This window comes from Ovis aries, chromosome 4 (genome assembly GCF_016772045.2).
Source record: "Ovis aries strain OAR_USU_Benz2616 breed Rambouillet chromosome 4, ARS-UI_Ramb_v3.0, whole genome shotgun sequence".
Classification (NCBI taxonomy): Eukaryota; Metazoa; Chordata; class Mammalia; order Artiodactyla; family Bovidae; genus Ovis; species Ovis aries.
The window spans coordinates 65098908-65117007 of NC_056057.1; the positions used below are offsets into that span (position 1 = coordinate 65098908).

General features: G+C 35.2%; 1 protein-coding gene across 6 annotated transcripts in view; it reads right to left on the reverse strand.

Annotated features, from left to right (window-relative positions):
- BBS9 (Bardet-Biedl syndrome 9) overlaps positions 1–18100 on the reverse strand; it is a 465907-nt gene that overhangs the window by 270035 nt on the left and 177772 nt on the right. For all 6 annotated transcript variants that reach the window (XR_006059773.2, XM_060414770.1, XM_004007907.4 and 3 more), the window contains exon 10: positions 2804–2985. Coding sequence is in view for 5 of the 6 variants with exons in the window: in XM_060414770.1 (XP_060270753.1) it covers positions 2804–2985 (182 nt within the window). In the remaining variant the exon portion in view is untranslated. The remainder of the gene's footprint in view (positions 1–2803; positions 2986–18100) is intronic.

The following is an 18100-nucleotide window of genomic DNA, read 5'->3' on the forward strand; positions in this document are numbered from 1 at the left end:
TTTCCCAGCCTCTGTTGCAGCTTGGAGTGGCCAGTGAGATATGAGCAGAAGTTGTGCAGGGCGTGGCTGCCAGGAGAGAGCCTTAAGTGGGCTGACTCAGCTGCGGATGTGAGGCAGGACTTCCAGAAGCCATCCTGAACCAACAGAAGGCCCGGGTGAGAGGGACTCAAAAGCCCCTCATGACAGTGGACCTGCCAAACCAACCCTGGACTGCTCATTACTGGACTTCTTTTCCATGAGAAAGAAGTAAACCTCTGCCTGTTTAAGCCACCTTATTTGGGTATTCTGTTATAGACAGCCAGACATAAGTCTGAACAGCAGAATTTCCAAAAAGGTTACCAAGCACGAATGTTTCTACTGCTCAATGGTAGAAGCAACGTAAGTTATCCTAGACATATTTCAAATGGGTGCAGACTTTCAGTTATATGCCTATATCTTACTGCTCTCTTTTCCTTCCTGAAGACACGCTGTGTGGGCGTCTATGTCAATACTGTACTCATTCCTTCATACTTATCCCAAAGAAAGAACATATCAACTATTTAAATAAATCATAAGGAAACTCTATTTTTGAAAGTGTCTACTAACAAATGTTGTTGACTACTGGTAACAGAGATGCAAGGCAGGATTCTAACTAACGAGTTGAATATGACAAGCTTCAAAATCCATGAGCCATACAGAAATTATTACTATTGATATGATTTCATGCTTATAACATACATTCCTCATATAACTTATACACATAAAATCAGCTTCAAAAACACTTTTACTATGGTAGATAATATACACCATGTGTACAACAAAATGTATTCTTTAAATTGGCTTTATATTTTGCTGCAATTATTGCTTTGAAGAAATAAAAAAACAACTTTAAGTGCTGAACATAACCCACAAGACTGAAATGAACATTTTTTTTTGCAAGTTAAAGTCACTCCACTAAAATAGGTGGCATTTAAATGAATAATGAGGTCGTCAAAAAGTTCAGAGTTTTAACTTCTCACAATCTGCTATAGCGAAATGATTTGGTGCTTTTATATAATTATAGGTATTTTAATGAACAAATACACCACAATTTTATAAGTGCAAAAAATAGTAAATTTTTTCCATATTCTAGAAATAAACTATCTTAAAAGTCTCTCCTTTTTTTTTAGAGTCTTTGTTTCATTTTTATGAATAAAATCAAATGATGGTGGCAAAGAAGGGGCAGAGAACTTCAAATATTAACTTTGAGGTTATGTAAATAATAAACTTTGCACTCAAGTCTGTGGGTTCATCCCTAGCTTAATTAGCAGTTATTTCAATATACAAAGAAGAATCAGGGTAATGACAAGTAAAATAGCCTATCCCTGGGTGAAAAGACTGGAGTACTCAAGGGCATCATTTTGACCACCAAAAAGTAACTTAGCTATAAGGGATTTTTCTGAGAAATGTTTTACATAATCAAGTGTTAATCAAAATATCATTAGCACCTTGTTTATAGAAATGCCACAATCTCAAGACACAAAACTTGGAGTGAAAAGTTACATTAAATTTAATGAACTCTGTAAATTTCATGTTTCATACACACATACACACACACACACACACAAACACACACATATATATATGCCACTCTTCCCCAATTATATTTTTTCCTAATTATATTTTTAAATGACAAAATGAGACTTATATTCCATTATTCCCAAAACACTAGTATCAAAAATGAGAAACATGTATATTGCAATATGACACACCCAATTTTAACTATTCTCTATTTGACCAGAGGGTGTCGACAACAAATGGGTTTTTAAATATTTGGAGATACTTAAAAGACCCAAGTTTCATTCGTTTACTTTTAAAACTTTCTAAGAGAAAGTGTAAAACCAAAACAAAACAATTTTATTTTAATATTCACATTTTGAAATATATTATCTAAATTCCTCTGAATCTCTCTTGGTAATATAGACTCAAAAATACATAACTCTAGGAAAGTGATTGGACCAGGATTAAGATTGGCTGTGTTGTTTTGGTTGGCTTTTGATGCTCTGCTTCTTTTATTATTCCTACTTGTTTTAACATTTCTTTTATGTGAAAATAGTCCATATTTTTTCTCATTAAAAAAATACTTTTACCTGACCCTGAGAAGAGAACTTAAAGTAATGCTTTTCACATGTCCAACTTAAACAGCAGGATTGGTGTTTTGTTTCTCCTTTTAATTTATAATAAAATTATACCCTTGTGAATCCCAAAGTAAGATAATATTAAGTTATACAAAACTCAGGAACTGAAAATATCATCAGCCTCTGAGTCACTAGAAATCAGCATACCACAAGCTACACGCCATTTGGATGGCTAATTAACTACAAACATAAATTATCTCACTGGGCTGCAAATGACTACATTTTTAGTAATAAAGTGGTAACTCATGTACTGCTCTGATTTCCTTTAAAAGAAGCAACTAAAATTTTTTCAGGGATATTAGAAGTTAATAAATGATCACTCTAAACTTTATTGTTCTTCTAAAGGCCTAAAATCACTACCTGAAGAAATATATGTTCCTTTCTTAGAGTTTAAAGAAAAAAACCTAGATAGCACTGTCTGTGAAGCACATTAACAAAAGTATTACCTTAAATAGGACATATCTTTCAGAAGCTATAATATACAAATTAAGCGCAAAGACTAGCATGTTAAAGAGCAATGCTGTTTTCACAAAAATGACTTTAATTAAGCCTGGGGGAGAAAATCAACACGTACAAAATATTATACATATACAAAATAATATAAATTTTACAATGAATATTATAATAGAAAGCTGAAAATGAGATACCTTGTGATTTGTTAACATTTTTGATGACTTTCTGAAGTTCTTTCAACTCCATATCAAGTTCATCATAGTTTAGTTCTCTAGATTCAACTTTTGGAGCTTGGAACAAAGAAGGATCTGTCCCCAGGTACGAACACTGCAAATGACCATCATCACTCAGAGTGACTATCGCTCCCTTTAAATCACTTAAAAAAAAAAAAAGGAGGAGAAAATGAGACATAATTAAAAATGTTTAATGGATTTAGACTTGACCAACTACACTTTCATTCAATTCAGCTTCAACATACCATTAAGAAAATGGAGGAGGCCATGAAAAGAAATGTGGGCCCTTCTCTTTTCCTTTTGTTTCTCTCTACCCTTGGGACATAGGCTCCCCCTCCCTCCCCAGGTCCCCTCACATGGCTTCCTTCACTCCTATTCAAGGAGCTCTCTGGTCTGTTCTCTCTCCCTTCACTTTCAGATAGAAGTCTCCCTTTCTCTCACTTACTAGCTCGTTCCCCATCACTCTTACCATCCTGATTATCTCTTTTCCTCCCCACCCTTTCACCCTTTTTTTTCTTCTCTTAAAGTCTCCCTTATCTCTGTTATTTTCTAGAAAACAGCCATAATATACAAATTATAAATAACTTAAGCATAAATGTTTAAAAAATAAAAGTTGTATGTTTTCCTGAACTTACTATAGAAGTAGATGAAATGATACTATTTGCTTCCTCCCCATCCTGCTCAGAGGGAAAGAAACTCAATATTGTCATGAGTCATTTTGAACTGATATATAATGACTTTGTTTGTTGTGTTTTCTACTGGCCTTTGATTTTTACAAAAGTTTTCCAACCCTATTATAAAGGTTAAATATTAATCAAAAACAACAGAAAACTTGAGAGAGACAACAACTTGGAAAAAAAATGTGCTATTCATCTGAAGGAAAGGAGTTAGGATATATATATAAGGGTCTAGGACTCATTCAGAACAAATAAGAATTTTTTAATTCTTTTGGTCATGAAAAAATATAGCTCATTAATCTAAAAGTTCAGCTTGACTAAGAGTAAACACTATCATTGCTCAATCCATCCCACAAGGTGGCCACCAGCAACTTTACCATCTGCTTTAAACACAATATTCCTACCCAATCTTTCTCCAGGGCCTATACATAATTCTGTACTGTGACTTCATAATAATAAAAAATAGATTGGTATCACTGATTCAACAGATTAAAAAACTAGCTAAAAAGTAAAAGGATACTTAGGTTCTAGCTCTAACTCTGCCCAATGTAGCTGAGTCAACTTGGTGAAGTCTCTAAATGCCCTTATTTCTGAAACGAGAAGGTGAAAGTAGGTGATCCTCAAAGGTCTTTAAGTCGAACAAACTTGTTCTGCCAATCTAGCTCAGAAAATAAATACTGCCAAATAAAATTATTTTCCTAAAATAAAATGTTTTCACCCCTACAGAACCTCTGGACCTGACCTTTTCTTTTCAGGCAACTGAAGCCACCTAGTGGCCATAGAAATCTCAACTTCCAGCTCAGACAAACTCATTTCAAGAGGGCAAACCTCTGTCCCTATTGAGTTAGTCTGTTCCCCATTCTACTCAGACATACTAAAGTCTGGGAACACAATAAGTCCTAAGGAAACACTAGGAAACTAAAAGGCAGAGGTTCTCAGATAATGTGGTAATCATCAACTCTTTGAACCCAAAAGGGTTATATCCATTTCATCTTCACCCTTTGAGTGGTCCATTATAAAGGAAACCTAGCATGAGCCAATATAAGTATACCTTACTATCCAAATTTATTTGGTCTTTGAACTGGATAGCTTATTAGAGAATCAGTTACATCCCACTGTTTTAGATGGCAAAAAGCAATAATTTAAACTGAGGGATTTATCTAAAAATTTATCTGAACCTATTAAGTTTCTGAGTTCAGACAGAGTTTGATACTGGTATATACACATATTTTCTTCAGTGTCTCAAAAAGAAAAAAATCTTTACTGATGTTTTGAGGTGCTCAAAAGGAAAAGAGAGGAGCCAGGATCTTTCCTTACTGAAAGAGCTTACCAAGGGTCTCCAGAATGCCTTCACACTAAATTATAAAACTTAAGAAATTTACTTTTTTCTTATCATTGGCATTAGAGCCATTATGTACAATTTGGATCAAATAACAAAAATTTAGAATAGCTGAATTCATTTAACATTGCATGTTTTATTCCATAGTAACACTAATACAAGCTCTAAAAACTTTAGAATAAATGAGTGAAATTTCTGTCTATGATGGGACAGACAGTTTGACACAGGCCTATAGTACTACTTAACATATAAGTAATGTCATCATTCATTATCTTAAACACAAAGGAAAATTTTTAGTATACATATATATCATTTCTAAAGTTAAGCCCAACTTAAGTATAAAGCCCAAATATTTAATTTCTATTTAAGAAAAACAAGATTTTTTAAATATCTTGATTTCTTTATATAAGGTGTAAAAATGTAAAAAAATGTATTTTTTACATTTTTTATGTAAAAAAATCAAGATATTTTCAAAAATCTTTCTACTTAAAAAATACCTTCTTACACAATATTTATTGTCCACGTGACAATGTGTTAAGTGTTGTGAGTGATAGAATTTTATGCTGGAAGATGTCATCTAGTAGACCAAGTATTGTGTACCCCGTTACTTACACATTTACACTGCCAAATTAAGTCTCAGGATTATTACTGGTCCTTGAAATACATAAACTAAACCAAGGAACCAGAATAATGTATTTTACAAGGACTCAAGGTCAAAGATGTTATATTACTAGGACATAATAATTTTGTGATTTTAGCAATGGAGCATGAAATTAAACAATAGAGCTAGCTCAGGAATCTGAAAGTAATTGTTTCATCATTCAGTAAACAGATCCGGCCCTAGCAATACATTCAAACAAAATTCCAGATGGATTTTAAAAGTTAAATTTAAAAATATGAAACTACAAAAATATTTATCTGCCCTTGAGAGGGAAAGAACTTTGCTGTGAAAAAGCAATAGAGGAAACTACAAAGCAAAGGATCTCTAAATTAAACCACAAAGAAAGTTTTAAACTTGTTATATGCTTTAAAAATAACATCATGGTAAAAAGAACAAAAGACAAACTAGGCAAAACCTTGGCAACCAACATAAAATATATGATTTAAGTTGAACTGTATGAAGTTGTGGATATTTACTGTTTTTGACCCATAAACATTTTTTTATATATTTCACCTAACATGTAAAGAACTCTTACAAATCAATGAAAATATGAGTACATCCGCAAAGAAAAAGATCGAAGGGAATATATAATTCACTTGAATCAGCTACTTAAAGGTTGAGTAATCTATGAAATTAAAAACTTTCATCTAGTTCTTTTTCTGACAAGGCCAAGCTATAAAATTAACAATCTGAAAGTATTTGAAATACTCAAAAAAATAAAAATGAACACTTTCTTTTACTAATACAATAAAAACAAATGAATAATAGCTTTAAAAACAAATGAAAAGAACATGCATCGAATCAAATGGTTTCTTGTCCAGCTGCACCTTATACAAAATAGAAATATTTCAAGCTTTTAAATCTTCAGTGTGGTTTTTATATGAGATATAGATATCACAGAAATCTTAAAAACTTAAATACTACTTATTGTACTCAATTTTTACTCCTCTGCCTCAATACCGAGCACATGATTTAAAGGCAATTCCCTTACGCACAGCAGGCGGACTCAATGTAGGCAGTCCTTCCTTAGCCCCAACAGGCTAGACTTGATCACTTGAGCATATTTTGAGTCACTTTGTAATCATTTGTTTAAGATATGTTTATTAAGCATCTGCTATACCAGAGTTACAAAGGCAAATAAGATATGGTGCTGACTCCATAAAAAAAAAATTCTGGTCTAATTGCAAAGGAAAACCTATTTTAAAAAATAGCAATTGCAACAGAACATGTCAGATGCTATATGAAGTGTGCAGTATAATGACCATACATGAAACAGCAGAGCAAGTCTTCACTGGGCAAAGGATGCAGAAGCTAGATCCTGACTTATAAGTAGATTCTCGAGATTTGAAAAAAGAAAAAGAAAAAAGTGACCAGACTAAAGGCAGAGGACTCTGGCCTTGGTGAACTCTTTCTATCCCATGACTTTAAAAATACCCTTTTTGTGCCAGCTCCATTTATATCTCCAAACAGACCTCTCCCCTGAAATGGCCTACTTGATATCTCTACTTGGAAGGCGGATAGACATCTAAAGCTGGACATGGCTACAACTGAGCTCCTGATTTTGGCTGCTTCCCTCCAATTTAAATATGTTATTCCTTAAGCGTTTCATCTTTCCAAGAAGAGGAAATGTATTACAAAAGCAGTGAAACTAAGAAGCTCAAAGTGGTTAGATTGAAGAAAGTTCAGAGGGATACAGAAATTACATGGGCTTCCTAGGTAGCTCAGTGATAATCAGCCTGCCAAACCAGGAGACACAGGTCCATCACCGGGTCGGGAAGATCCCCTGGAGAAGGGAGTGGCAATCCACTCCAGTATTCTTGCCTGTGAAATCCCATCGACAGAGGAGCATGGCAGGCTACAGTTCACCGTGTCACAAAGACTCAGACACGACTTAGTGACTAAATAATAACAACAGAATTACATACAGTAAAATTTTACAGGCTCTTGTAAACTGTTAAAAATTGAACTTTATACTTAAAAAATAAGAAATCACAACAGGTTTTAAAGTAGAAGAGTGAGAAGCACCAAGATCTGATTCATCTTTGACAAAGATCTATTCTAATTGCTTGTGGAGAGACCACTCTGGGTGGGGTTAATACAGGAAAAAGAGGCAAGGACCATGAGAATGAAGAAAAGGGAAAGATAAAAACATATTTAGAAGATATAATCACATTATCTCACTTAATCACCCCAATAACGTTATGAAGAGAGGTTTCAGATGCCTTCATTTTACAAAAAATAAAAAAAAGAAGAAGAATGAAGCCCTGGCAAAACAGAAAATAATAGAGACTGGTTACTAGGAGATAATAAGCACAGCTGCAAAAAGCTGCAGAATTTCTGGCGTCAAATATGAAATTTCCATTTCTATATAGCTGCCCTCAGAAGGCAACAAATAACACTTCATACAAAATGATTTTTTAGAGTGTATTATATATTCAGCAAATATTAAATGCTAAGAAACAAAATGATTTGACATTTAACTGAACTGTACTTTAAATGAAGTACAGAAGAGCTTTTATTCAAACAAAATGCTTAAGTATTTAAGAGTCAAATATGGTAAATTAAAAACTAAAAGAGACAAATGCTCCAAGGTCATATGAACGATATTTGTTTTAATCTACAAAATTAAATGCAAAATGATTACAGTTAGTTCCTCACATTGAGACTGGTGCAAAAGTAATTGCTATTTCAGACCATGAATTTTAAATCATTATAACTAGGCTCAAACATATCTTTATTAATCAAAATAGGAATCATTATCATCACACATTTTTGCCAATGAGAAATGTTTGTAGCATCCAAATCTATGCTTCGGCAAAAACAGAAATATAAACCAATGGAACAAGAGATAGAAAGCCCTGAAATAAACCCATGCACCTATGGGTACCTTATTTTTGAAATAGGAGACAAGAATACACAATGGGGCAAAGACAGCCTCTTCGATAAGTGGTGCTGGGAAAACTGGACAGCTACATGTAAAAGAATGAAATTAGAACAATTCCTAACCATACACAAAGGTAAACTCAAAATGGATTGAAGACCTAAATGTAAGACTAGAAACTATAAAACTCTTAGAGGAAAGCATAGTCAGAACAGCCTATGACATAAAGCAAAGCAAGATCCTCTATGACCCACCTCCTAGAGTAATGGAAATAAAAACAAAAGTAAACAAGTGGGACCTGATTAAACTTAAAAACTTTTGCACAGCAAAGGAAACTATAAGCAAGGTGAAAAGACAACCCTCAGAATGGGAGAAAATAACAGCAAATGGAACAACGGACAAAGGATTAATTTCCAAAGCAGCTCATACAAGACAATACCAGAAAAACAACCAACCCAATCAAAAAGTGGGAAAAAGACCTAAACAGACATTTCTCCAAAGAAGACATACAGATGGCTAACAAACACATGAAAAGATGCTCAACATCGCTCGTTATTAGAGAATTGCAAATCAAAACTACAATGAGATATATCATCAAACCAGTCAGAATGGCCATCATCAAAAAGTCTACAACAATTAAGTGCTGGAGTGAGTGTGGAGAAAAGGGAATGCTCTTGCACTGTTGGTGGGGATGTAAATTGATACAGCCACTACGGAAGACAGTATGGAGATTCCTTTAAAATATAGGGATACAACCACCATAGGACGCAAAAATCCCACTCCTAGGCAAATACCCTAAGGAAACCAAAATTGAAAAAAAAAAACACATGTACCCCAACGTTCATTGCAGCACTATTTACATAGCTAGAACACAGAAGCAACCTAGATGTCCATCGACAGATGAATGGATAAAGAAGTTGTAGTATATAAACAATGGAATAGTACTCAGCTATAAAAAGGAATGACTTTGAATCAATTCTAATGAGGTAGATGAACCCAGAACCTATTATACAGAGTGAAGTAAGTCAGAAGGAGAAAGATAAATGTAATATCCTAACACATACATATGGAATCTAGAAAGATGGTACGAAAGAATTTATTTCCATGACCACATTACTTTGCCAAAAAAGGTCCGTCTAGTCAAGGCTATGGTTTTCCAGTAGTCATGTATGGGTGTGAGAGTTGGACTATAAAGAAAGCTGAGCACAAAAGAATTGATGCTTTTGAACTGTGGTGTTGGAGAAGACTCTTGAGAGTCCCTTGGACTGCAAGGAGATCCAACCAGTCCATCCTAAAGGAGATCAGTCCTGGGTGTTCTTTGGAAGGACTGATGTTGAAGCTGAAACTCCAATACTTTGGCCACCTGATGCAGAGAGCTGACTCATTTGAAAAGACCCTGATTCTGGGAAAGATTGAGGGCAGGAGGAGAAGGGGACGATGGAGGATGAGATGGTTGCATGGCATCACCGACACAATGAACATGGGTTTGGGTGGACTCTGGGAGTTGGTGACAGACAGGGAGCCCTGGTATACTGCGGTTCATAAGGTCACAAAGAGTCGGACACGACTGAGTGACTGAACTGAACTGAACTGACTAGATGGAACTTTGTTGGCAAAGTAATATCTCTGCTTTTTAATATTCTGTCCAGCCTGGTGGGCTGCTGTCTATGGGGTCGCACAGAATCAGACATGACTGAAGCCACTTAGCAGCAGCAGCAGCAGAAGCTTGGTCATAACTTTCCTTCCAAGGAGTAAGTGTCTTTTAATCTCATGTCTGCAATCACCATCCACAGTGATTTTGGAGCCCAGAAAAATAAAGTCAGCCACTGTTTCCACTGTTTCCCCATCTATTTGCCATGAACTGATGGGACTGGATGTCATGATCTTAGTTTTCTGAATGTTGAGCTTTAAGCCAACTTTTTCACTCTCCTCTTTTACTTTCATCAAGAGGCTCTTTAGCTCCTCTTCATTTTCTGCCATAAGGGTGGTGTCATCTGCATTCTGAGGTTATTGATATTTCTCCCGCAATCTTGATTTCAGCTTGTGCTTCCTCCAGCCCAGCGTTTTTCATGACGTACTCTGCATATAAGTTAAATAAGTAGGGTGACAATATACAACCTTGACATACTCCTTTTCCTATTTGGAACCAGTCTGTTGTTCCACATCCAGTTCTAACTATTGCTTCCTGACCTGCATACAGGTTTCTCGAGAGGCAGGTCAGGTGGTCTGGTATTCCCATCTCTTTCAGAATTTTCCGCAGTTGATTGTGATCCACACAGTCAAAGGCTTTGGCATAGTCAATAAAGCAGAAATAGATGTTTTTCTGGAACTCTCTTGCTTTTTCAATGATCCAGCGGATGTTGGCAATTTGATCTCAAGTTCTTCTGCCTTTTCTAAAACCAGCTTACATTATCATATGTAAAATAGATATCCAGTGGGAATTCACTGTACGTCTCAGGGAACTCAAACAGAGGCTCTGTATCAACCTAAAGGGCTGGGATGGGGAGGAAGATGGGAGGGAGGTTCAAGAGGGAGAGGACATATGTATACCTATGGCTGATTCATGTTGAGGTTTGACAGAAAACAACAAAATTCTGTTAAGCAATTACCCTTCAGTTAAAAAATAAATTAATTTTTTAAAAATCTGTGCTTCAGGATTCAACAAACTCTTGGAAAGCATTTTTTGCTGGCTGTGGAAGTGTTTTTCCTGCAAAAAGTTGTCAAGGTGCTTGAAGAAGTGGTACTCAGTTGGCGAGAGGTCAGGTGAATAATGGCAGATGAGGAAAAACTTCATAGCCTAATTCATTCAACTTTTGATGCACCGGTTATGGGATGTGCACTCAGTGTAGACACAGATGTTTACGCACTCCACGATGCATCATGGAGAAAAATTGAGCCCTTCTCTGTTGATCAATGACAGCTGCAAGCACTGCAGTTTTCACTGAATCTTGATTGTCTGAGTATACTCAGCTGTAATGGTTTTGTCAGGATTCAGAAAGTTGTAGTGAATCAGACACCACCGAACAGTGACCACGACTATTTGGTGCAACTTTGGCTTTGGGAAGTGCTTTGGAGCTTCTTCTTTGTCCAGTCACTGAGTTGGTCATATCTGGTTATCATATAAAATCCACTTTTCATTGTATGTGACAATCTAGTTTGTTGTTGCATAGAATAAGACAACACTTAAAAACGATGATTTTTTTGATTTGCAGTCAGCACATGAGGTACCAATTTACTGAGCTTTTCACCTTCCCAATTTGCTTCAAATGCCAATGACCAGAGAATGGTCAACACTGAGTTCTTCAGCAAGTTCTCCTGTAGTTATAAGAGAATGAGTTTCAGTGATCCTCAGTTGACCGTTGTCAACTTCCAATGGCCGGACAATGAACTCATCATCTTCAAGGCTCTTGTGTCTTTTCAAAAACATTGAACCACTACTGCACTGTATGTTCATTAGCAATCTCTGGGCCAAATATGTTGTTGATGTTGCAAGTTGTCTTTGCTACTTTATTTTAAACTTGAATAAGAAAATAGCTCAAATTTGCTTTTTGTCCAACATCATTTCCATAATCGAAAATACGTATAAAATAAACAACATGCAGTAGTTCACTAGCAAAAAACAAAGTAAGAAAAGTGCATTAAAATGACGTATAACAAAACCACATTTAAGAATGTATTCCAATATCAAATGGCAAATTTTGACAATGTAAAACCGCAATTACTTTTGCACCAACCTAACAGCTGACAAAACCATTTGAAATTTAGTAGTAAAAGCATATTTGATAGCCACTTAGGAGCTAGTATAGTCAGCAGGTTCCAACTCTGAAGAATAAGACGAAATTTTCAATATCTTTGGATGAGAATTATCAACTGTAAACTATCTGAGTTATAAAGTAGATTCATAGGTATCTACAGAATCTAACAGGGATGTGGCTTTCTGGTTAGTTCTTGTGAAGACGTTATGCCTTAAAGAAAAGAGAAATAATTTTTATGCTAGAAATACTTCATATTATAATTGCTCTGTGGTTAAGCCAATTTTGGATTCTTTCATGCCTTTGCCAAAATAATACTAAATCAGAAAACAAAAAGTAGGAAGGAGCATACTATTCTTCTAGTCTTTTTTATTTACTATTTGCCTCTCATTTCCAGAATTAATTCACATGTGATGTGTAAGCAAGGAAATGATGTCAGTAGAACTGTGAAGTTGATTCATACTGTTTTTCCTATCACCTGAATGTTTTGAACTTCCAAGTAGTAGCAAAGAAATAAAGTACATGGCTATACACAATGCAGCATCATTCCACTATTCTTCATGGCTCGGTCTGCAAATACGTCCTGGATTGAAAGTACTTCTTACATGGTTCTCATGATCACTGTGTATTTTGTTCTTGTTTCGTCCTCCACCCTTTATTCAGATTATCATCATCTTTCTATTTAAAAGTAAAGTCCTATTTTCCTATGATTGTTATTTGGGTTTGGTTTTTTTATTCGGTAGGTTTGATTAGGTTTTGTTACTTTCTGGTGCTCTAATTACTGCTGTATAAATTTTAAATGGTCTGCCCCGTGACAATTTATTTTTTGTTTTTAATGACATAGTTGATTTACAATGTTGTGCCAATCCCTGATGTACACCAAAGTAATTCAGTTTTTCACATATATAATTATGTTTTAATATTTTTTCATTATGGCTTATCCCAGGAGATGAGATATACTTCGCTATGCTATACAGTAAGACCTGATTGCTTATCCATTCTAAATGTGGCAATTTATTTTTATAGCTTCCTTATTGTTAACTTGTAATTTATTACATTATAACATAAATAATTGTAATATTGGAGACTTTGGGATTTGGAGAACAGGTGTGAAGAAAATCTAGTATGGAGAAAATGAGAGAAGAAGAGGGAGAAAAGTTTAGACTATGTAAGAGAAAGAACAAGCAGCCTGGATACACATTCAGTGGATTAAATAAAGAGGAAAGAAATTCTTGGGAATAAAGCCATCTAAAGATCTTAAACTTTAGTCTTTATAATTATGGAACCAGTGAAGGCTTTTGAGCTAGTGAGTGACATCAGCAAAAATATGGTTTTAAAAGATGTACTCTAAAAGATGTTTAAAATAATTCTTACCAAAATGATCCATAAAGCAATGTAATCCAAATGAAAATCCTGGAAAGTTTTTTTCTTTTTTTTTAAGAAACTGACAAGCAGATTTCCACATTTCTATGGAAATGCCAAAAAGACTAGAATGGCAAAACAATAATGAAAAAAGAAAAGAGATGGAGGGTTGTCATAATTTGATTTCAAGACACATCATAAATCTAGAGTAATCAAGACGATGCAGTATTATTGACATGAGGATAAATAGATCAATGGAACAAAAAGGAGACTCCAGAAACAAACCACACTCATGCAGCCAACTGATTTTCAACAAACATGCCAAAGGCATTTAATGGGGAAGGGAAAGTCTTTTTAATAAATGGTGTTTGAAAAACTGGCTATCCATATGGAAACAACTAAACTCACAGTATACACAGAAATTAATTTGGGATGGATCACTGAACCAAACATAAGAGTTAAACCTATAAGTTTTAAACAAACAAACAAACAAAAAAAAAAAAACTATAAGCTTTTTAAAGAAAATATAGAACAATATCTTTGTGACCTGGAATAGATAAAAGATTTCTTAGGATGTAGATAATAAAAATCATAAAAGAATGACAAGTTAGATTTCATATTCAAAGCTTCTATTCAAAAGAACTCTTAAAAACATATAAAGAACTATTAAAATAAATGAAAACACACACACACAACAAACTTAACTGGGAAAAACCTCCACAGCCACTTTACAGAGTAAAGTATAAAACTTGTCAACAAACTAAGAAAAATCCTCAATATTATTAGTCATTAGGAAATGAAAATTAAAATCACTATTAGAAGACTTCCCAGGAGCCAACTCATTGGAAAACACCCTGATACTGGGAAATACTGAGGACAAAAGGAGAAGGGAGCAACAGAGGATGAGATGGTTGGATGGCATCATCGATTCAATGGACATGAGTTTGAGCAGACTCCAGGAGACAGTGTAGGACAGGGAGGCATGGCATGCTGCCGTCCATGGGGTTGCAAAGAGTCGGACATGACTGATGGAACAACAACAAATGCCACATAAACACTGATAATTGCTGAAGCTGGGCACTGGATACAAGGCAGTTCATGATACCATCCACTTACTTGGTATATATTTAAGAATTTCCATAATAGAAAAGTTGGAGAGTTTAAAAAGAAGCAAATAAAATGCATACATAGATACACAAATATGTATAAAATGATACCAGCAACACTAAATACTTGTAGTGATAATGAATGCAATCTACCTTGACATAAACTGGGACCTGCCTCATACTTTAGCACCCATTCCCACCCTTATTCAACTCTCTCTTCCATTCTGCCCATTTCTCTTTATCAGTGTGGTAGATTGCAAATATGGCCCAAATTTTCTCCTGCTATGTATCGACAGCTCCTGCAATGTGACTGTATAGCTTCTTTCATCAAGGATTGCAGCCCAGTCCCTCACCTCTCCAATCTGGACTAGACCTGTCTCTTGCTTAGGCTAAGGGAATAATGAGAGCCTCTTGGATTGATGGGCTAGAAACCCAATTATGTGTGTCCTTAAAAGAGACAAAAAATGAAAAGTGACAGAGAAACAAAGGAGGAGATCAGGAAAAGACAGACACGGAGAGACATTGGTGTAATATATCTACAAATCAGGGAATAGCAAAGGTTGCCAGACAGAAGCTGGGAGAGAAGCATGGAATACATTCTACCTCAGGGCCTTTAAAAGGAAATATTCATTCACACCTTGATTTGGACTTCTGTCCATGGAAACTGTTAAATAATACATTTATATTTTTTTCTATTGTATATTGTCACCCTGTTTATTTAATTTACATGCAGAGTACATCATGCAGAATGTCAGGCTGGATGAATCAGAAACTAGAATCAAGACTGGCAGAAGAAATATCAATAACCCCAGATATGCAGATGATACCACTTTAATGGCAGAAAGTGAAGAGGATCTAAATAGCCTTTTGATGAAGGTCAAAGAGGAGAGTGAAAAAGCTGACTTAAAACTCAACATTCAAAAAACTAAGATCATGGCATCCAGTCCTATCACTTCATGGCAAATAGATGGGGAAAATGCAGAAACAATGTCAGATTTCATTTTCCTGGGCTCCAAAATCACTGCAGATGGTTACTGAAGCCACGAAATTCAAAGAAGCTCACTCCATTGGTAGCTTGATAGGGACTGCATTAAATCTATAGATTGCTTTGGGTAGTTTACTCATTTTCACTATATTGATTCTTCCGACCCATGAACATGGTATATTTCTCCATCTATTTGTCATCTTTGATTTCTTTCACCAGTGTTTTATACTTTTCTATATATAGGTCTTTTGTTTCTTTAGGTAGATTTATTCCTAAGTATTTTATTCTTTTAGTTGCAATGGTGAATGGAATTGTTTCCTTAATTTCTCTTTCTGTTTTCTCATTGTTAGTGTATAGGAATGTAAGGGATTTCTGTGTGTTAATTTTATATTCTGCAACTTTACAATATTCATTGATTAGCTCTAGTAATTTTTCAGAGAACTAGAATAATTTCACAATTTGTATGGAAATACCAAAAACAAAAAAAAAAACAAAAAAAAAAACACCTCAAATAGCCAAAGCAATCTTGAGAAAGAAGAATGGAACTGGAAGAATCAACCTGCCTGACTTCAAACTATACTACAAAGCTACTGTCATCAAGACAGGATGGTACTGGCACAAAGGCAGAAATATAGATAAATGGAACAAAATAGAAAGCCCAGAGATAAATCCACGCACCTATGGACACCTTATCTTTGACAAAGGAGGCAAGAATATACAATGGAGAAAAGACAATCTCTTTAACAAGTGGTGCTGGGAAAACTGGTCAGCCACTTGTAAAACAATGAAACTAGAACACTTTCTAACACCATACACAAAAATAAACTCAAAATGGATTAAAGATCCTAATGTAAGACCAGAAACTATAAAACTCCTAGAAGAAAAGCATAGGCAAAACACTCTCTGACATAAATCACAGCAGGATTCTCTATGACCCACCTCCCAGAGTAATGGAAATAAAAGCAAAAATAAACTAATGGGACCTAATTAAACTTAAAAGCTTTTGCACAACAAAGGAAACTTTAAGCAAGGTGAAAAGACAGCCTTCTGAATGGGAGAAAATAATAGCAAATGAAGCAACTGATGAAGAATTGATCTCAAAAATATACAAGCAGCTCCTGCAGCTCAATTCAGGAACAATAGACAACCCAATCAAAAAATGGGCCAAAGAACTAAACAAACATTTCTCCAGAGAAGACATCCAGATGGCTAACAAACACATGAAAAGGTGCTCAACATCACTCATTATCAGAGAAATGCACATCAAAACCACAATGAAGTACCATTTCCCAACGGTCAGAATGGCTGCTATCAAAGTCTACAAAAAATAAATGCTGGAGAGGGTGTGGAGAAAAGAGAACCCTCTTACACTGTTGGTAGGAATGCAAACTAGTACAGCCACTATGAAGAACAGTGTAGAGATTCCTTTAAAAACTGGAAACAGAACTGCCATACGACCCAGCAATCCCACTGTTGGGCATATACACAAAGGAAACCAGAATTAAAAGAGAAACATGTACCCCAATGTTCATCACAGCACTGTTTACAATAGCTAGGACATGGAAGCAACCTAGATGTCCATTGGCAGATGAATGGATAAGTAAGCTGTGCTACATATAGACAATGGAATATTACTCAGCTATTAAAAAGTGTATTTGAATCAGCTCTAATAAGGTGAATGAAACTGGAGCCTATTATACAGAGTGAAGTAAGTCAGAAAGAAAAACACCAATACAGTATATTAAAGCATATATAGGGAATTTAGAAAGATGGTAATGATGACTCTATATGAGAGACAGCAAGAGAGACACATATGTAAAGAACAGACTTTTGGACTCTTGTGGGAAAAGGCGAGGGTGGGATGATTTGAGAGAATAGCATTGAAACATGTATATTACCATATATGAAAAAGATTACTAGTCCAGGTTTGCTGCATGAGACAGGGTGCTCAGGGCTGGTGCACTGGGATAACCCTGAGGGATGGGATGGGGAGGGAGGTGGGTGGGGGGTTCAGGATGGGGGACACATGTACACCCATGGCTGATTCATGTCAATGTGTGGCAAAAACCACTACAATGTTGTACAGTAATTAGCCTCCAATTAAAATAAATAAATTGATTTTTTTAAAAAATATTAAAACAATAAAATAAACAACAACAACAAAACAAAAAATAAAAATAGACACACTTGTTCCTTGGAAGAATAGCTATGACAAACCTAGACAGTGTATTTAAAACCAAAACAATATTGTAAAGTAATTAGCCTCCAATTAAAATAAATAAATTGAAATTAAAATTTAAAAAAAGAATAAAAAATAATTTTAAAGCAGATATGTTACTTTGCTGACAAACATCACATAGTCAATGCTACGGCTTTTCCAGCAGTCATGTATACATGTGACAGTTGGACTGTAAAGAAGGCTGGGTGCCAAAGAATTGATGTTTTCGAACTATGGTGTTGGAGAAGACTCTTGAGAGTCCCTGAGACAGCAAGGA